The 21,830-nt window shown below is 37.3% G+C and overlaps 1 protein-coding gene across 1 annotated transcript; it reads left to right on the top strand.

Annotated features, from left to right (window-relative positions):
* The first annotated feature begins 726 nt into the window (after positions 1–726).
* Positions 727–21,649, top strand: LOC105381787. Its single transcript, XM_038114261.2, has 9 exons — positions 727–903; positions 1,011–1,108; positions 2,052–2,166; positions 14,973–15,049; positions 18,560–18,617; positions 19,044–19,234; positions 19,982–20,118; positions 20,662–20,787; positions 21,111–21,649. Exons 1-9 carry the CDS (start codon positions 890–892, stop codon positions 21,360–21,362), a joined length of 1,068 nt encoding a protein of 355 aa, XP_037970189.2. The 5' UTR covers positions 727–889; the 3' UTR covers positions 21,363–21,649.
* Positions 21,650–21,830: the final 181 nt, after the last annotated feature.

The following is a 21,830-nucleotide window of genomic DNA, read 5'->3' as shown; positions in this document are numbered from 1 at the left end:
ATTGGGTAAAATGTTGCTATGCAGGGAGCTATGTAAAGGGAACTTATATGTACTTACTTACATAGATTTTTAATAACATTGTAACACCAACATAGTAGTAATGAATAAATTTTAATTGCTGTGCGCTGTCCTTAGATTTTGACGAAAATTCTCAATAAGCGCCCCCTGACTGGATTTCCCTAAACTTTTTAGTCTGTTTGCTTTCCCGTAGATGTGCCGGTTTAGATGGAAAGACGCAACGATACAGCACTTGGTACCTAGGTAGTTCCAGATAAATTTACAAGATGGTACAATTAAATAAAATGAATATTCGCATAATTATCTATAGATCTTACGGCACACGATAAATTTTGTTTGCCTTCGGAGTGAGTGTTTATATATTTATATTTAGATTATTGTATTTATATTTAGATTGTTCTTATCTCAGCTAAATTAACCAAGTTTGGTAAAGGTAACAAAGGTCGTAAGTGTATCTAAAAGGATTTTATTTATTATTATTTTGCTCATGTACTTATCTTGATGAGTACGTACTTGCGTGAATGACTGAAAAGAGAACCCACTGAGAAACACAAATCAGTCTTTATAAGATCACAAGCACCTAGTAAAGACACAGAAAAAATACCTACATTAATCAACTAACGCTACATAATACATACTTAATTACTTACAGTATACTACATAATAAGAATAAGGAAAAACATGAACGTAGTGACCAGTGAATAAACTTTGATCACAATAATCTCAGTCTCACACTGGGCAGGCGAAGCGCCGGTCCCACGTCACAAGCCCGCGACCGGTCGAGGTCCAAGATAATAATATTAATAATATCACATTCACCAGACCAGTTTTTGAACGTGTCATTATCACTACTGTTTGTTTTCGCCAAAATATGCAGAGGTTAAGGTTTGTGTGTTTTAATTGTAAAATTATTTGCTAGGTTATAATTACGAGTACCTATATCTAGTGAGTAAAACAAAGGTTGGTTATACGTTTTGTTTTGTTTGTTTTAGTTTGTTGTGTGTGTTGGTGTCGTGTGTCGGTGTCGTGGTGGTGGCGTTGACCACTTCGTCTCCTGATGATGAGCTGGACCTCTCCCCGAGTGCTAATGGTGAGTTTAAAGTAAATTTTTAATTGTTGTATATAAGTTCTTACTTACACTAAAACGTCTACTAAAAAAACTAGGAAATAAACATTTAACAGCTGTGCAATTGAGTTTTTTTGATTCGCGATTATAATTATTCGACCGTATGAGGATAAATAAAGTATTAATAAGTAGGTACTCAGTACTACTCAGTAGGTAATTAAGATATACTTATTTAGTAACCCGAATTCGGCATTTTATATAATAATATATAACTTATAATGTGCTAAACTGCATAATGTAACTTTAATATGGATACACAAGTTTACAGGTGTAACCACTACTTAATAGATACTTTCTAACAGATAGTCGATAGAAAGTTAAATTCACTTATAAAATTTAACTTCGTAAGCTTTGATTCGTAAGGTAGTTAATAGAAATGTGTCGATTCTTTTGTAGATGAGGTGACTCTTGATCTATAATTTTCAGTATTTTTTGTACACCTTCCCCTCATAAGTCAAGCAAACCTTGACTATAAGATAACGCTTTTGGCGCTAAGGCCACCTATTGTGCTTCCCCTTACTTTTTAACGTATAATTTATGTTGAGTGTGTTTTCAATAAAGTTATATTGTACTAACTGTTCCCGCGAGCTTCGCTTCGCCTTAAAAAGTTTTCCCGTGGGATTTCCGGCATAAAAAGTAGCCTATGTTCTTTCTCAGGGTCTAGACCATATGTATACCAAATTTCATTAAAATCTGTTCAGTAGTTTTGGCGTGAAAGAGTAACAGACAGACAGACAGACAGACAGACAGACACAGTTACTTTCACATTTATAATATTAAGTTAGGATTGTTGACTAGGCCTAAACCCTTCCTTCATTGGAAGGAGACCCGTGCCCCAGCAGTGGGGACGTGATGGGTCGTGATGATGATATTATATTGTATTGTATTTAATTGCAATATATTCCAGTGTCCAACACTTGCGTGACGGACTTGGGGCGCGCGGGGCTGTGCGTCAAGTACTCGCAGTGCAGAGACAACGGCACCATCGACAAGTACGGGACCATCGACGAGAACGAAATCAGGTTCGTACACTATGTACTATTATGTACATCTTCTACTTCATAGGTTGTCGGTAAAAAAACACGAGGTACTTATATGAAGGCACCGTAGCTTAGCCGGTGGTAAAGCTGCTTCCCAAGCTTGGGGCCGCGGGCCCGAATCCCACACAGGGCAAACATTCGTGTGATGAGCACCTGTGTTTACCTTGTATCTGGTTGTCGTTTATCTATTAATTAGTATTGATCTGTGTAGATATATCAGTTATCCGAAACCCATATCACAGGCTCTGCCTAGTTTGTGGTTTGATTACCATGTGTGGGAATATGTCCCCACATACCTACTTATTTATTTATATCACCTTCCACCTTCTATTCTATTCTTATTCCATTCTAATCATTTCACCTCGGTGACATATCCTAGACGCACGATTAGCCAGGCAGAATAGGCCAATCGCTGACTGCCGAGGGTACTTTGGACCTAAATAAAGTAGTTAATTACATTTAATACGTCACTCGGGGAGATTCCTTACCTTTATTATAATGTACATGAATGAAGTCACATGCTTCCACCGCATTAGTAGGTACGGTTAGGTGCAAAGAAACCTGACCGCCCTCTCATACTAACAATGCTTCTGAGGGGGGTCAGGTTTATCTGCACCTTACTGTACCTACACGACATAAAGGTTTATGGGTCAAATGCGTAGGTAATAAGCGCGCAGCGTCTTGAGTCACTCGGTAATTTGGCAACTTACGCATGAAAATTTCCCAATACGGAAAATCCAAATCGATTAATGTAATATTAGCTATTTAACTACTATCTACTATCTAGCAGACTATGTAATATAAAAATTACGTAGGTCATCTCATCACATACATCTCTCTGTACTTAGCTGAAACAACCGCACCATGTTAGCAGCATACTTAGATAATTAAATTCAGCGTGATAGAACTGACCAAAATCACCTGCGTGAAGTTAGCAGCCTAAAGTTAGCAGCCTTTGAATAGCCGACCAAATTAAGATGTTCACTTCAGTCATTGCATACTTTATCAATTAAAACACGGAAAAAGCCCCAAAAACATTGAAATAACAATGCTAGGTATTCATATAAACACTATAATATGTTCTAAAATAAATAAATACTAAAAAATACGACGTTTACTTACTGATGCCCTTGTTGGTTAATGAATATTTTGTATGGGGGCACCAAGATGCCATAGACCTGCCAGCATCTCACCTGGTTTATTATGTGTGTTGACTCATTAGAAAACACTGACAGAAGTTTCATCAACATTGAAACGGTATAGCAGGTGTCCAGGAGCCACTTTCTGACAGATTTTGGGTAAAAAATCACAATATTTCACGAATAATCAAGTTTGCAGGTGGAACCTGAAGGAATTCAGCTGCAAATGATAGTTCATATGAAAGGTATTATTTATACCTAGAAACGATTTTCAGCAATTTCAGATTAAATGACTTTTGGTGAATATTCATGGGGAAGATCAGAAAATAAAAGTTAGCAGCCCAAGATTAACATTTTGTATGGGAGCACCAAGATGCCATAGACCTGCCAGAATCTCACCTGGTTTATAATGTGTGTTGACTCATTATAAAACACTGACAGAAGTTTCATCAACATTGAAACGGTATAGCAGGTGTCCAGGAGCCACTTTCTGACAGATTTTGGGTTAAAAATTGTCAATATTTCACGAATAATCAAGTTTGCAGGTGGAACCTGAAAGAATTCAGCTGCAAATGATAGTTCATATGAAAGGTATTATTTATACCTAGAAACAGTTTTCAGCAATTTCAGATTAAATGACTTTTGGTGAATATTCATGGGGAAGATCAGAAAATAAAAGTTAGCAGCCCAAGATTACCATTTTGTATGGGGGCACCAAGATGCCATAGACCTGCCAGCATCTCACCTGGTTTATAATGTGTGTTGACTCATTATAAAACACTGACAGAAGTTTCATCAACATTGAAACGGTATAGCAGGTGTCCAGGAGCCACTTTCTGAAAGATTTTGGGTAAAAATTTACAATATTTCACGAATATTCAAGTTTGCAGGTGGAACCTGAAGGAAATCAGCTGCAAGTGATAGTTCATATGAAAGGTATTATTAATACCTAGAAACGGTTTTCAGCAATTTCAGATTAAATGACTTTTGGTGAATATTCATGGGGAAGATCAGAAAATAAAAGTTAGCAGCCCAAGATTACCATTTTGTATGGGGGCACCAAGATGCCATAGACCTGCCAGAATCTCACCTAGTTTATAATGTGTGTTGACTCATTATAAAACACTGACAGAAGTTTCATCAACATTGAAACGGTATAGCAGGTGTCCAGGAGCCACTTTCTGACAGATTTTGGGTAAAAATTACAATATTTCACGAATAATCAAGTTTGCAGGTGAAACCTGAAGGAAATCAGCTGCAAATGATAGTTCATATGAAAGGTATTATTTATACCTAGAAACGGTTTTCAGCAATTTCAGATTAAATGACTTTTGGTGAATATTCAAGGGGAAGTTCAGAAAATAAAAGTTAGCAGCCCAAGATTACCATTTTGTATGGGGGCACCAAGATGCCATAGACCTGCCAGAATCTTACCTGGTTTATAATGTGTGTTGACTCATTATAAACACTGACAGAAGTTTCATCAACATTGAAACGGCATAGCAGGTGTCCAGGAGCCACTTTCTGACAGATTTTGGGTAAAAATTGTCAATATTTCACGAATAATCAAGTTTGCAGGTGGAACCTGAAGGAATTCAGCTGCAAATGATAGTTCATATGAAAGGTATTATTTATACCTAGAAACGGTTTTCAGCAATTTCAGATTAAATGACTTTTGGTGAATATTCATGGGGAAGTTCAGAAAATAAAAGTTAGCAGCCTAAGATTACCATTTTGTATGGGGGCACCAAGATGCCATAGACCTGCCAGCATCTCACCTGGTTTATTATGTGTGTTGACTCATTAGAAAACACTGACAGAAGTTTCATCAACATTGAAACGGTATAGCAGGTGTCCAGGAGCCACTTTCTGACAGATTTTGGGTAAAAAATCACAATATTTCACGAATAATCAAGTTTGCAGGTGGAACCTGAAGGAATTCAGCTGCAAATGATAGTTCATATGAAAGGTATTATTTATACCTAGAAACTATTTTCAGCAATTTCAGATTAAATGACTTTTGGTGAATATTCATGGGGAAGATCAGAAAATAAAAGTTAGCAGCCCAAGATTACCATTTTGTATGGGAGCACCAAGATGCCATAGACCTGCCAGAATCTCACCTGGTTTATAATGTGTGTTGACTCATTATAAAACACTGACAGAAGTTTCATCAACATTGAAACGGTATAGCAGGTGTCCAGGAGCCACTTTCTGACAGATTTTGGGTTAAAAATTGTCAATATTTCACGAATAATCAAGTTTGCAGGTGGAACCTGAAAGAATTCAGCTGCAAATGATAGTTCATATGAAAGGTATTATTTATACCTAGAAACGGTTTTCAGCAATTTCAGATTAAATGACTTTTGGTGAATATTCATGGGGAAGATCAGAAAATAAAAGTTAGCAGCCCAAGATTACCATTTTGTATGGGGGCACCAAGATGCCATAGACCTGCCAGCATCTCACCTGGTTTATAATGTGTGTTGACTCATTATAAAACACTGACAGAAGTTTCATCAACATTGAAACGGTATAGCAGGTGTCCAGGAGCCACTTTCTGAAAGATTTTGGTTAAAAATTTACAATATTTCACGAATATTCAAGTTTGCAGGTGGAACCTGAAGGAAATCAGCTGCAAGTGATAGTTCATATGAAAGGTATTATTAATACCTAGAAACGGTTTTCAGCAATTTCAGATTAAATGACTTTTGGTGAATATTCAAGGGGAAGTTCAGAAAATAAAAGTTAGCAGCCCAAGATTACCATTTTGTATGGGGGCACCAAGATGCCATAGACCTGCCAGAATCTTACCTGGTTTATAATGTGTGTTGACTCATTATAAAACACTGACAGAAGTTTCATCAACATTGAAACGGCATAGCAGGTGTCCAGGAGCCACTTTCTGACAGATTTTGGGTAAAAATTGTCAATATTTCACGAATAATCAAGTTTGCAGGTGGAACCTGAAGGAATTCAGCTGCAAATGATAGTTCATATGAAAGGTATTATTTATACCTAGAAACGGTTTTCAGCAATTTCAGATTAAATGACTTTTGGTGAATATTCATGGGGAAGTTCAGAAAATAAAAGTTAGCAGCCTAAGATTACCATTTTGTATGGGGGCACCAAGATGCCATAGACCTGCCAGAATCTCAACTGGTTTATAATGTGTGTTGACTCATTATAAAACACTGACAGAAGTTTCATCAACATTGAAACGGTATAGCAGGTGTCTAGGAGCCACTTTCTGACAGATTTTGGGTTAAAAATTGTCAATATTTCACGAATAATCAAGTTTGCAGGTGGAACCTGAAGGAATTCAGCTGCAAATGATAGTTCATATGAAAGGTATTATTTATACCTAGAAACGATTTTCAGCAATTTCAGATTAAATGACTTTTGGTGAATATTCATGGGGAAGATCAGAAAATAAAAGTTAGCAGCCCAAGATTACCATTTTGTATGGGGGCACCAAGATGCCATAGACCTGCCAGAATCTCACCTGGTTTATAATGTGTGTTGACTCATTATAAAACACTGACAGAAGTTTCATGAACATTGAAACGGTATAGCAGGTGTCCAGGAGCCACTTTCTGACAGATTTTGGGTAAAAATTGACAATATTTCACGAATATTCAAGTTTGCAGGTGGAACCTGAAAGAAAACAGCTGCAAGTGATAGTTCATATGAAAGGTATTATTAATACCTAGAAACGGTTTTCAGCAATTTCAGATTAAATGACTTTTGGTGAATATTCATGGGGAAGATCAGAAAATAAAAGTTAGCAGCCCAAGATTACCATTTTGTATGGGGGCACCAAGATGCCATAGACCTGCCAGAATCTCACCTGGTTTATAATGTGTGTTGACTCATTAGAAGACACTGACAGAAGTTTCATCAACATTGAATCGGTATAGCATAAACATTGAAACGGTAATGGTATAGCAGGTGTCCTGTTCTTATAGAAAAGGACAATACTCTTATCAGTATCACAAAAGGTCATCTTTTCAGCCTTACTCTTTCCGCCATACAATACGCATGACGCATGACGCAGGTGTGAGCCTTTGATGGCATGCCGACTAGTGTTATTTTATAGTTGGGAACCCATTTACCTACCTGCCTAAAACAAAGAGTTCATCACACCACAACAATAGAATGTCGTAACTTATTATCTGTTGCGAACCTATAGAATTGATTATGGTTATTTTTTTGTGCGTTAGTATACAGAATATTTTTTTACCTTTAATCATTAGCCGACTTGCAAAAGTTTTTAATGACAAGACGTTCACCTGGCAAAATAATGCTATTGTCTCTCATATTATGTTATTGCGATTCAATGTATCTTGAGTATAATTTTTGTTTTCTGACCAGTGCATGAAAAGTAATTTATTCTGAAATTGCTTAAAACCGTTTCTAGGTATAAATAATACCTTTCATATGAACTATCATTTGCAGCTAATTTTCTTCAGGTTCCACCTGCAAACTTTATTATTCGTGAAATATTGTGATTTTTTACCCAAAATCTGTCAGAAAGTGGCTCCTGGACACCTGCTATGCCGTTTCAATGTTGATGAAACTTCTGTCAGTGTTTTCTAATGAGTCAAAACACATTATAAACCAGGTGAGATTCTGGCAGGTCTATGGCATCTTGGTGCCCCCATACAAAATGGTAATCTTGGGCTGCTAACTTTTATTTTCTGATCTTCCCCATGAATATTCACCAAAAGTCATTTAATCTGAAATTGCTGAAAACCGTTTCTAGGTATTAATAATACCTTTCATATGAACTATCACTTGCAGCTGTTTTCTTTCAGGTTCCACCTGCAAACTTGAATATTCGTGAAATATTGTCAATTTTTACCCAAAATCTGTCAGAAAGTGGCTCCTGGACACCTGCTATACCGTTTCAATGTTGATGAAACTTCTGTCAGTGTTTTATAATGAGTCAACACACATTATAAACCAGGTGAGATTCTGGCAGGTCTATGGCATCTTGGTGCCCCCATACAAAATGGTAATCTTGGGCTGCTAACTTTTATTTTCTGATCTTCCCCATGAATATTCACCAAAAGTCATTTAATCTGAAATTGCTGAAAATCGTTTCTAGGTATAAATAATACCTTTCATATGAACTATCATTTGCAGCTGAATTCCTTCAGGTTCCACCTGCAAACTTGATTATTCGTGAAATATTGACAATTTTTAACCCAAAATCTGTCAGAAAGTGGCTCCTAGACACCTGCTATACCGTTTCAATGTTGATGAAACTTCTGTCAGTGTTTTATAATGAGTCAACACACATTATAAACCAGTTGAGATTCTGGCAGGTCTATGGCATCTTGGTGCCCCCATACAAAATGGTAATCTTAGGCTGCTAACTTTTATTTTCTGAACTTCCCCATGAATATTCACCAAAAGTCATTTAATCTGAAATTGCTGAAAATCGTTTCTAGGTATAAATAATACTTTTCATATGAACTATCATTTGCAGCTGAATTCCTTCAGGTTCCACCTGCAAACTTGATTATTCGTGAAATATTGACAATTTTTACCCAAAATATGTCAGAAAGTGGCTCCTGGACACCTGCTATGCCGATTCAATGTTGATGAAACTTCTGTCAGTGTTTTATAATGAGTCAACACACATTATAAACCAGGTGAGATTCTGGCAGGTCTATGGCATCTTGTTGCCCCCATACAAAATGGTAATCTTGGGCTGCTAACTTTTATTTTCTGAACTTCCCCTTGAATATTCACCAAAAGTCATTTAATCTGAAATTGCTGAAAACCGTTTCTAGGTATTAATAATACCTTTCATATGAACTATCATTTGCAGCTGATTTCCTTCAGGTTTCACCTGCAAACTTGATTATTCGTGAAATATTGTGATTTTTTACCCAAAATCTGTCAGAAAGTGGCTCCTGGACACCTGCTATACCGTTTCAATGTTGATGAAACTTCTGTCAGTGTTTTATAATGAGTCAACACACATTATAAACCAGGTGAGATTCTGGCAGGTCTATGGCATCTTGGTGCCCCCATACAAAATGGTAATCTTGGGCTGCTAACTTTTATTTTCTGATCTTCCCCATGAATATTCACCAAAAGTCATTTAATCTGAAATTGCTGAAAACCGTTTCTAGGTATAAATAATACCTTTCATATGAACTATCATTTGCAGCTGATTTCCTTCAGATTCCACCTGCAAACTTGAATATTCGTGAAATATTGTCAATTTTTACCCAAAATCTGTCAGAAAGTGGCTCCTGGACACCTGCTATACCGTTTCAATGTTGATGAAACTTCTGTCAGTGTTTTATAATGAGTCAACACACATTATAAACCAGGTGAGATTCTGGCAGGTCTATGGCATCTTGGTGCCCCCATACAAAATGGTAATCTTGGGCTGCTAACTTTTATTTTCTGATCTTCCCCATGAATATTCACCAAAAGTCATTTAATCTGAAATTGCTGAAAACCGTTTCTAGGTATAAATAATACCTTTCATATGAACTATCATTTGCAGCTGATTTCTTTCAGATTCCACCTGCAAACTTGAATATTCGTGAAATATTGTCAATTTTTACCCAAAATCTGTCAGAAAGTGGCTCCTGGACACCTGCTATGCCGTTTCAATGTTGATGAAACTTCTGTCAGTGTTTTCTAATGAGTCAAAACACATTATAAACTAGGTGAGATTCTGGCAGGTCTATGGCATCTTGGTGCCCCCATACAAAATGGTAATCTTGGGCTGCTAACTTTTATTTTCTGATCTTCCCCCATGAATATTCACCAAAAGTCATTTAATCTGAAATTGCTGAAAACCGTTTCTAGGTATTAATAATACCTTTCATATGAACTATCACTTGCAGCTGTTTTTCTTTCAGGTTCCACCTGCAAACTTGAATATTCGTGAAATATTGTCAATTTTTACCCAAAATCTGTCAGAAAGTGGCTCCTGGACACCTGCTATACCGTTTCAATGTTGATGAAACTTCTGTCAGTGTTTTATAATGAGTCAACACACATTATAAACCAGGTGAGATTCTGGCAGGTCTATGGCATCTTGGTGCCCCCATACAAAATGGTAATCTTGGGCTGCTAACTTTTATTTTCTGATCTTCCCCATGAATATTCACCAAAAGTCATTTAATCTGAAATTGCTGAAAATCGTTTCTAGGTATAAATAATACCTTTCATATGAACTATCATTTGCAGCTGAATTCCTTCAGGTTCCACCTGCAAACTTGATTATTCGTGAAATATTGACAATTTTTAACCCAAAATCTGTCAGAAAGTGGCTCCTAGACACCTGCTATACCGTTTCAATGTTGATGAAACTTCTGTCAGTGTTTTATAATGAGTCAACACACATTATAAACCAGTTGAGATTCTGGCAGGTCTATGGCATCTTGGTGCCCCCATACAAAATGGTAATCTTAGGCTGCTAACTTTTATTTTCTGAACTTCCCCATGAATATTCACCAAAAGTCATTTAATCTGAAATTGCTGAAAATCGTTTCTAGGTATAAATAATACTTTTCATATGAACTATCATTTGCAGCTGAATTCCTTCAGGTTCCACCTGCAAACTTGATTATTCGTGAAATATTGACAATTTTTACCCAAAATATGTCAGAAAGTGGCTCCTGGACACCTGCTATGCCGATTCAATGTTGATGAAACTTCTGTCAGTGTTTTATAATGAGTCAACACACATTATAAACCAGGTGAGATTCTGGCAGGTCTATGGCATCTTGTTGCCCCCATACAAAATGGTAATCTTGGGCTGCTAACTTTTATTTTCTGAACTTCCCCTTGAATATTCACCAAAAGTCATTTAATCTGAAATTGCTGAAAACCGTTTCTAGGTATTAATAATACCTTTCATATGAACTATCATTTGCAGCTGATTTCCTTCAGGTTTCACCTGCAAACTTGATTATTCGTGAAATATTGTGATTTTTTACCCAAAATCTGTCAGAAAGTGGCTCCTGGACACCTGCTATACCGTTTCAATGTTGATGAAACTTCTGTCAGTGTTTTATAATGAGTCAACACACATTATAAACCAGGTGAGATTCTGGCAGGTCTATGGCATCTTGGTGCCCCCATACAAAATGGTAATCTTGGGCTGCTAACTTTTATTTTCTGATCTTCCCCATGAATATTCACCAAAAGTCATTTAATCTGAAATTGCTGAAAACCGTTTCTAGGTATAAATAATACCTTTCATATGAACTATCATTTGCAGCTGATTTCCTTCAGATTCCACCTGCAAACTTGAATATTCGTGAAATATTGTCAATTTTTACCCAAAATCTGTCAGAAAGTGGCTCCTGGACACCTGCTATACCGTTTCAATGTTGATGAAACTTCTGTCAGTGTTTTATAATGAGTCAACACACATTATAAACCAGGTGAGATTCTGGCAGGTCTATGGCATCTTGGTGCCCCCATACAAAATGGTAATCTTGGGCTGCTAACTTTTATTTTCTGATCTTCCCCATGAATATTCACCAAAAGTCATTTAATCTGAAATTGCTGAAAACCGTTTCTAGGTATAAATAATACCTTTCATATGAACTATCATTTGCAGCTGATTTCTTTCAGATTCCACCTGCAAACTTGAATATTCGTGAAATATTGTCAATTTTTACCCAAAATCTGTCAGAAAGTGGCTCCTGGACACCTGCTATGCCGTTTCAATGTTGATGAAACTTCTGTCAGTGTTTTCTAATGAGTCAAAACACATTATAAACCAGGTGAGATTCTGGCAGGTCTATGGCATCTTGGTGCCCCCATACAAAATGGTAATCTTGGGCTGCTAACTTTTATTTTCTGATCTTCCCCATGAATATTCACCAAAAGTCATTTAATCTGAAATTGCTGAAAACCGTTTCTAGGTATTAATAATACCTTTCATATGAACTATCACTTGCAGCTGTTTTCTTTCAGGTTCCACCTGCAAACTTGAATATTCGTGAAATATTGTCAATTTTTACCCAAAATCTGTCAGAAAGTGGCTCCTGGACACCTGCTATACCGTTTCAATGTTGATGAAACTTCTGTCAGTGTTTTATAATGAGTCAACACACATTATAAACCAGGTGAGATTCTGGCAGGTCTATGGCATCTTGGTGCCCCCATACAAAATGGTAATCTTGGGCTGCTAACTTTTATTTTCTGATCTTCCCCATGAATATTCACCAAAAGTCATTTAATCTGAAATTGCTAAAAATCGTTTCTAGGTATAAATAATACCTTTCATATGAACTATCATTTGCAGCTGAATTCCTTCAGGTTCCACCTGCAAACTTGATTATTCGTGAAATATTGACAATTTTTAACCCAAAATCTGTCAGAAAGTGGCTCCTAGACACCTGCTATACCGTTTCAATGTTGATGAAACTTCTGTCAGTGTTTTATAATGAGTCAACACACATTATAAACCAGTTGAGATTCTGGCAGGTCTATGGCATCTTGGTGCCCCCATACAAAATGGTAATCTTAGGCTGCTAACTTTTATTTTCTGAACTTCCCCATGAATATTCACCAAAAGTCATTTAATCTGAAATTGCTGAAAATCGTTTCTAGGTATAAATAATACTTTTCATATGAACTATCATTTGCAGCTGAATTCCTTCAGGTTCCACCTGCAAACTTGATTATTCGTGAAATATTGACAATTTTTAACCCAAAATATGTCAGAAAGTGGCTCCTGGACACCTGCTATGCCGATTCAATGTTGATGAAACTTCTGTCAGTGTTTTATAATGAGTCAACACACATTATAAACCAGGTGAGATTCTGGCAGGTCTATGGCATCTTGTTGCCCCCATACAAAATGGTAATCTTGGGCTGCTAACTTTTATTTTCTGAACTTCCCCTTGAATATTCACCAAAAGTCATTTAATCTGAAATTGCTGAAAACCGTTTCTAGGTATTAATAATACCTTTCATATGAACTATCATTTGCAGCTGATTTCCTTCAGGTTTCACCTGCAAACTTGATTATTCGTGAAATATTGTGATTTTTTACCCAAAATCTGTCAGAAAGTGGCTCCTGGACACCTGCTATACCGTTTCAATGTTGATGAAACTTCTGTCAGTGTTTTATAATGAGTCAACACACAATATAAACCAGGTGAGATTCTGGCAGGTCTATGGCATCTTGGTGCCCCCATACAAAATGGTAATCTTGGGCTGCTAACTTTTATTTTCTGATCTTCCCCATGAATATTCACCAAAAGTCATTTAATCTGAAATTGCTGAAAACCGTTTCTAGGTATAAATAATACCTTTCATATGAACTATCATTTGCAGCTGATTTCCTTCAGATTCCACCTGCAAACTTGAATATTCGTGAAATATTGTCAATTTTTACCCAAAATCTGTCAGAAAGTGGCTCCTGGACACCTGCTATACCGTTTCAATGTTGATGAAACTTCTGTCAGTGTTTTATAATGAGTCAACACACATTATAAACCAGGTGAGATTCTGGCAGGTCTATGGCATCTTGGTGCCCCCATACAAAATGGTAATCTTGGGCTGCTAACTTTTATTTTCTGATCTTCCCCATGAATATTCACCAAAAGTCATTTAATCTGAAATTGCTGAAAACCGTTTCTAGGTATAAATAATACCTTTCATATGAACTATCATTTACAGCTGATTTCCTTCAGATTCCACCTGCAAACTTGAATATTCGTGAAATATTGTCAATTTTTACCCAAAATCTGTCAGAAAGTGGCTCCTGGACACCTGCTATACCGTTTCAATGTTGATGAAACTTCTGTCAGTGTTTTATAATGAGTCAACACACATTATAAACCAGGTGAGATTCTGGCAGGTCTATGGCATCTTGGTGCCCCCATACAAAATGGTAATCTTGGGCTGCTAACTTTTATTTTCTGATCTTCCCCATGAATATTCACCAAAAGTCATTTAATCTGAAATTGCTGAAAATCGTTTCTAGGTATAAATAATACCTTTCATATGAACTATCATTTGCAGCTGATTTCTTTCAGGTTCCACCTGCAAACTTGATTATTCGTGAAATATTTACAATTTTTACCCAAAATCTGTCAGAAAGTGCCTCCTGGACACCTGCTATACCATTTCAATGTTGATGAAACTTCTGTCAGTATTTTATAATGAGTCAACACACATAATAAACTAGGTGAGATGCTGGCAGGTCAATGGCATCTTGGTGCCCCCATACAAAATATCCATTAACCAACAAGGGCGTCGGTAAGTAAACGTCGTATTTTTTAGTATTTATTTATTTTAGAACATATTATAGTGTTTATATGAATACCTAGCATTGTTATTTCAATGTTTTGGGGCTTTTTACGTGTTTTAATTGATAAAGTATGCAATGACTGAAGTGACCATCTTAATTTGGTCGGCTATTCAAAGGCTGCTAACTTTAGGCTGCTAACTTCACACACCTACCAAAATCCTGAATTTGATCACACGACCATGGAAAATATTTTTAGAATACAATTATTTGCCTGCCTCTTCTGTAGTCTTGGAAATACTCGAAATTGGCGCGTATTTATACAAATAAGTATATTGTATTTTATTGTATTTTACCTACATTATGTAAATACTTAATGTTATATGTATATGTTTGTCTTCCAGGGCAGGTAATTGCCCAGGCCGGTATGACTGGTGCTGTGAAGAAGAGGGGGGGACTGAGACCACATTTCCACAGGCCGGTGAGTACCTATGTTTACCAAAAACAAAAACAAAATCCCATCAAAAACAATACTTGTCAAAAAAACCAAGTCTCGTAACTCAGTCGTTCTACGGTAAAAAGTTGTGAGATCCATGTAATACCAAGTCTTATCCACGCACGCATCTCAATCTTAAAAATCTTTAATGTTTTATATAAATATATTGACTCGGCCATCGCATGGAAACACGTGTTAGTTAAATTATTTAGTGCGATGACCAAGTCAATATATTTATATAAAACAGGAGTTGAGTTACGAGACTTGGTTCTTTTGACAAGTATTGTTTTTGATGGGATCTCATTTCTTTTTGAATTTTGTAGACAGTTCTACTTTTTTTTCTTTTCGGTACCTTCTAGGTAACTTAGTTTGGTAGGTACTTACCTACATAAATCGCAAACTTGAGATAAGAATCAAGAATCCTTATTTTTTGCTACGTAATGAATAAACGTAACTTAGATACTTCGTACTGCATCAAATTTCCCTAATAAAATTTCAACCTTAGTTTCCAATACACAAAGTTGTACATTAAGAAAATTTGACTATAAGTGGTAGCCTGATGTGCTTTGTCCGTAGGTAGGTAATCCATCCTTTGCGGATTTAATTTGCATGACGGGAATTTTTTGCTTGATTTGGCAGGGGCACTACCGTGCGCCTATATTTAGTTGGTGGGGGCACTGCCGTGCCCCCATACAGGGTGGCCCAAAGAGTGACGTCCAAAGGAAAATGTTTGATTCCTTAGGTCAAGGGGTAGCCAAATCACCCCCATGTATGTTCAGCAATTTTTAGTAGTTTAGGAGTTATTATTTTTTTAACAAATTTTCTACGAAAATCGACCTCAGTGGATGAATTATGTTTTATTATTTTTTTGGATAACTTTTTTAAATTATTTTTTATTTTTGTGTCATCCTCTTAAGTTGTTCTTTTAACCATAAAAGTTTCAGCTTCCTAGCTGTAATGTAAGTTAGTTATTTTTATGTCGAAAGTTCAAATTATATCATCGAGCTAGACTGCTCTGAATTTTCTACTTGAAATTAAAAATTGAAATAGATATTCTCATGGTCCCTTATTAATTTTAAAAACTCCGCAAGGTTCCAATATATAATAAAAATAAAAATAAACTATTGCTTAATGGGGTATTATTTGCAGAAAACAGCCTTCAAAGGTACTTGGGTGGAAATTACCTAATTAGTAAATTGTTTCAGAAAGTTGAAAGATTCCTGTTATGTCATTACTAAGGACTAATTCAAATAGAAAAAGTATCAAATTAAAGGGAAAATAAAATAATTTACATTTTTTTTATTTAAGTTACATTTTTGAATGTAAATTCTTAGTAAATTGTTTAAGTCTGAGTTGTAAGATTTATGAGATAATTGTATTATTAATACTAAGTAAATAAACTCAAATAATTATTTTAAACATTTACTCACAATAAATTTTCAAAATGGCGACCTCCCACAGCAATACACAACCTACATCTACGCAAGAAATTTTCTTTAAGTCGCCTATACGCCTCTCTGTTTCATTCAGATGTCACTTTTTGACAGAGGTCACATTTTTGACATGTTTAACTTTTTGTCAGATGTCATATTTTTTACATTTGTCACTTTTTTGACTTAAAGAAAATTTCTTGCTTAGATGTAGGTAGTGTATTGCTGTGGGAGGTCGCCATTTCGAAAATTTATTGTGAGTCAATTTGTAAAAGAATTATTTGAGTTTATTTATTTATTATTAATAATACAATTGTCTCATAAATCTTACAACTCAGACATAAACATTTTACTAAGAATTTACATTCAAAAATGTAACTTAAATAAAAAATAATATTAAATAATTTTATTTTCCCTTTAATTTGATACATTTTCTAACTGAATTAGTCCTTAGTAATGACATAACAGGAATCATTCAATTTTCTGAAACAATTGACTAATGAGGTAATTTCCACCCAAGTACCTTTGAAGGCTGTTTTCTGCAAATAATACCCCATTAAGCAATAGTTTATTTTTATTTTTATGTTAATTTGGAACCTTGTGGAGTTTTTAAAATTAATAAGGGACCATGAGAATATCTAGTTCAATTTTTAATATCAAGTTGAAAATTCAGAGCAGTCTAGCTCGATGATATAATTTGAACTTTCGACATAAAAATAACTAACTTACATTACAGCTAGGAAGCTGAAACTTTTATGGTTAAAAGAACAACTTAAGAGGATGACACAAAAATAAAAAAAAAATTAAAAAAGTTATCCAAAAAACAAACATTTTCCTTTGGACGTCACTCTTTGGGCCACCCTGTATATGTGATTATGAAATTATTTAAGAAGTTATGTACCTATCTAGAAAACTGGACCAAAATTGAAAAATTTTACTTTTTCCTTGATTCATACACCAAACACTACTTATATTCCAAATTTGAAGCTTCTAGGTCTGCTAGAAGTAAGTACCTTAGAATTTTTATGATCGGTGAGTGAGTGAGTGAGTGAGTCAGTGACAAAATTAAGAAACTTTGACCCGTTATAATTCTTAAACTACTGGTACAAATTGAAAGAAATTTGAAATATACCGTGTCTTTACAATGCCTGCATGGTTAGTGAAAATTCAGTCTTCTAGTTTTATCCACAACGAAGTTACAGGGGGTCGAAAATGGCCTGAATTGCTTCGAGAAAAGGATGGTACGGCCGTGCCGCTTTTTTGCTCCACTTGGTGGGGTCACTCCCGTGCCCCCAGATAATACTTGTGTTACTACCAAAAAAATAAATGAATAAACCTTGTTTGTTAAAACAAAAAAATACACATTTATAGTGCATTTATCGGCAGCGTTTAGCCGGTTCCCCTCATCTGGCCTAATCTTTATTGCCCTAAACTCGTTTCGCATAACTCGTAAGGTCTAAACTTTTTGGTAGAATCATCACTTCGTCAAGACTTATGTGGCATAAGACTCGTTTCGTCTAAAGCGGAGCGCAGCGAAGCGGAGCGGAGCGGAGCGGAGCGTTTCCCACATAGCGGCCACAAATACAAGGCACCAGTTTGCGCTATGTAGGGAGACGCTCCATGAAAGTTAAAGCCAAACGAATATGATTACTTTATATAACCTATGCCATAGCATTATTAGGCTATTCGAGATTTGGCTATACCATTATTAGGCAAAACAATATTATGCGAAATAACTTTTTACTAAAAGAGATTTATGCCATACGATTTTCGGCGAAACGAGATTTTGACCAAACGTTACTATGCAATACGAGATTAGGCAAATAAATCTTAGGCCAAAAAAGGTAGAACCGCGTTTAGCATTGTGTGTAGGTTGTATATTAGTAGGTAGTACGGCCATGTTCTGAAAAATTGTTTGCCCATTTGCGTACACATTTAGCGTCAAAGCGTTTAGGACCTAAGTTGACCAACTAAATAAATAAATTATTATTTATATTTAACTCTATGATTCCATAATATTAAAACTGTTGCAGCTGATTAAATGTTCTGTTTGTATTAATTCTAGTATGCCAAGACGCGCCTGGAGAGAACGGAGTGTGCCCATGGTGTGTCACGTTACACAAGTAAGATTAACCATAATAAAACCAGAAAAAGTACCGGTGATTAAAGCAAAATATTTTATGAATTTTCTAAAATGACACATGAAAGTGTCCAGTTTTAAAGCGGTGGTGTTTAAAACTAGCAATATAAACTGGAACAGTCGACTTGTGCAAACTGATGTAAACAGCTGAAACAGCTGTAGCAAGCATGCTTTTGCAAGTAAACATACATCATGCAGTGTACTGAATAAACGTTTCTTTCTTTCTGCATGAAAAATAGTCAACTTCTGCAATATTAATTGCTAGTGTAAAACCGGCTTTAGGGACAGTTTGTTGATCATTAGTTAAAAACCAACAGCATTCGTATGTAGGTATCAGTTGACTACGGATAAAAAAGGCGGCCCTTAGTCATTCGCTAATTGGTACTGACCTTCCTTCCACCATCCCCAGAGACGGTGGGTCCCCCGGGTCGCGGGGGCGCGGGGGCCGCTACTGCGCGGGGGTCGTCGTGGGGGACGGGGGCGCCATGCTCACCGCCGCCTCCTGCCTCCGAGCCACCCTGAAGCAGCAGCTGTGGGTGTCTCATGAGGGGAGGAATTACACCGTGCATACCGCTAACACGCATAAGCTGTATAATTCTGGTGGGTGGATTTTGGTTGTTTTAAAACCTTTGTGATTCTTCAGAGAAACCCAGTCCAAAGCTGTTTTTTTTTTCGTGTCGGTGACAAACTCAAGCTGAATAAGCCACCGTGGTGAAAGGATTGGCCGATCAGATTCATGTGCGAATGGTGTAGTGGATAGTGACCCTGACTGCTATGCCGATGGTTCTGCCCCCGTATTTTGTAACTTTTTGAGAGTTAGCAACCGGTGACAATTGGTATCAACTTAAAGACTTATTAACCGAAAACACCAAAAATCTTAGTGAAAGAAATATGCAAGAAGCCTAACAATATATCCTTACATTCAACATAAACGTTTGTGAAATCAGATAAGTCAGTAAAAAGTTATTAATTTATAATGCTCTAAGTTGTCAGCCATTTTATACTAACCAACCCCACTCGGAGTTACAAAATACGGGGGCTGGTGGGTTCGATTCCGGGTTGGGGTAGATATTTGTTTAAGCACACATATTTTTTTGTTCTAGGGTAACGTAATAATTATGTAACTAGGTATCTATGGATGTACAGTAAGCTGAATAAGTAGTATACCTTGTAGTCCTTGTACCACTTTTGTGCCTTGTCAATCTGAAACCGCCTATCCATTCATTGAAACATTGACGGCTCGTCAGTTTGAAGTGTATAGCTACTTATGCAGCTGACTGTATCTGTGTAGATATACTCTAATGCCCGATACAAATGTATCTTATACCTGGCATTCTCTAATTCCAGGGTCCCGCGAGCACGACCTAGCCGTGGTGGTGTTCAAGGAGCGGCTGCCGAACCGTACGGGAGCGTGTCTCAGCTTCACGCCGCCGGCCGGCGCCTGCCGAGCCGTCAGCTTCGGCAAGGATGGGTCCTGGGCTGCGGTAGGTCTTGAGGAGTTACTAGCTATTTGTGAAATACCTAATAGTGGATATTAGCGTGTTGGTGACAAACAATTATAGCTCAAAAGCTAGACTAAAAGCCCCAGTTTCATCATACTTGGTATATCAAGTATCAGATCATAACCAGGGATTAGTCATTCACTTTTGGTACATCACACATATAATAAATGAACTAATCCCTTCTTATAATCTAACCGAGTATGATGAAACTGAGGCTAAAGTTAGTCCCCGTCGTGAATTTAAAAGCCAGTCAAATCAGCGTCAGCCGCAAGCTATAAACCTCGGTTGATGCTGAAACTGAAATTCTATTGTCTTATCGAAAGCAAAATGTTAAAACTCTTCTTGTTCGCGTGTCGTGTCGGTGACAAAAACTAGAGCTACACTTACATTAGGATTTGGGTTGTAAGGCGCCTTCAGTAGACCATGCATGGGTTCTACTGATGCCGCCATACAATCTTGTCATGTATACCTACGTTTGTGTGATCTCAGTCCAGCGATCTACATCACCACGTCTTCCCATTCCAGAGTGACATCACAGTGTCCCCAGGCCTGTGCGGCGCGCGCGGCGGGGCGGCGGGGGCGGCGTGCGGCAGGACCACCGACCCCCAGTGTGCGGTGGCTATGGGGTCTCCGCTGCTGTGTCGGGGTCAGGTAACTTAGATTACAACTGGATTTTTTTATGAGGTTGCCGTTTATCAGCCAAAAGCATCCCCATTTGGAAATCATGAATTGCGACACCAACTCTGCTCTTATTACGCGTCACATATTTGCGCAAAATTGGCTATTGCCATTCTCACCATCTTTGGTTTGGTATATGTAGGACAGTAGGATACATAATGAACATTGAACATGCAAAACCCAAGTAACTTTGTCTTGTCACTTCTATAAACTAAATAGCAATCACCGCAGCCAACCTCCGCTCGAGGACCGTCAGCACAACAATACGATACCAAAACCGCTTTAAACCTTTCCAGGAGAACGCAGGCTGGTCAGTGTGGGGCGTCTCCCGCGGCGGCGGCTGCCGGGTCGGGGCAGACACCGGCGCCATGTACTCCACCCTGGCTGCCGACGAGGAGTGGCTCAAGAACCTCCTACCCAGCCTCGTCAACGCTAACAACCTACCAACCCCCACCATACACACCAATGTAGGCGAGACACCGACGCCGAAGAATGGAAGCGATTTCGGCGTCATAGGAGATGATGACATAAGGAAGACTCCTAGCTGAGTAGTGGTTGAGGGATTGTTGTTTTGTAAATGGTCATAGTTTACCTGGATGGTATTGGTGTTCTTGAGAGGTGATGAAATTAATATTTGAATAAATTATTTGGTTAGGAATACACCAAGATGTTTGTGATTAGCGTAGGTAAATGTGCTTGAAAGAAAGTTAGTGGTGACAGGAATACTCAATACTTTTAGCGAATCCAACAGATTCATGTAAACTGTGATATTTTTGTCATAGATGTAAGTAATAGGTAAATAAATTTCAATAATAAACAAAGTTAACTAACTTTCCTAATTGCTTTTCTTTACTAATCCACCAACCTACATTTTAGAGCTATGACGTCAAAGTTGACCTACCAACCCTTTCTCAATTACCGCCATCTGGCGATGCACCCCCGAACTGCGGGGTGTTTTCTTTACACCGTGGTGTTTGTTGGAGGCCTGTGTAGTGCAGGCTGCGGCGGGCGGTGTG

The sequence above is a fragment of the Plutella xylostella genome, chromosome 18 (genome assembly GCF_932276165.1).
Source record: "Plutella xylostella chromosome 18, ilPluXylo3.1, whole genome shotgun sequence".
Lineage (NCBI taxonomy): Eukaryota > Metazoa > Arthropoda > Insecta > Lepidoptera > Plutellidae > Plutella > Plutella xylostella.
The sequence above is the reverse complement of the archived record's forward strand: the minus strand, read 5'-3'. Positions and strand labels throughout refer to the sequence as shown.

Excerpts from the sequence above, each read along its gene's own strand:
- LOC105381787 (XM_038114261.2), top strand. Across the intron at positions 2,167-14,972 it reads ATCGACGAGAACGAAATCAG|GGCAGGTAATTGCCCAGGCC; the intron begins GTTCGTACACTA and ends TTTGTCTTCCAG. Across the intron at positions 19,235-19,981 it reads GCATAAGCTGTATAATTCTG|GGTCCCGCGAGCACGACCTA; the intron begins GTGGGTGGATTT and ends CTCTAATTCCAG.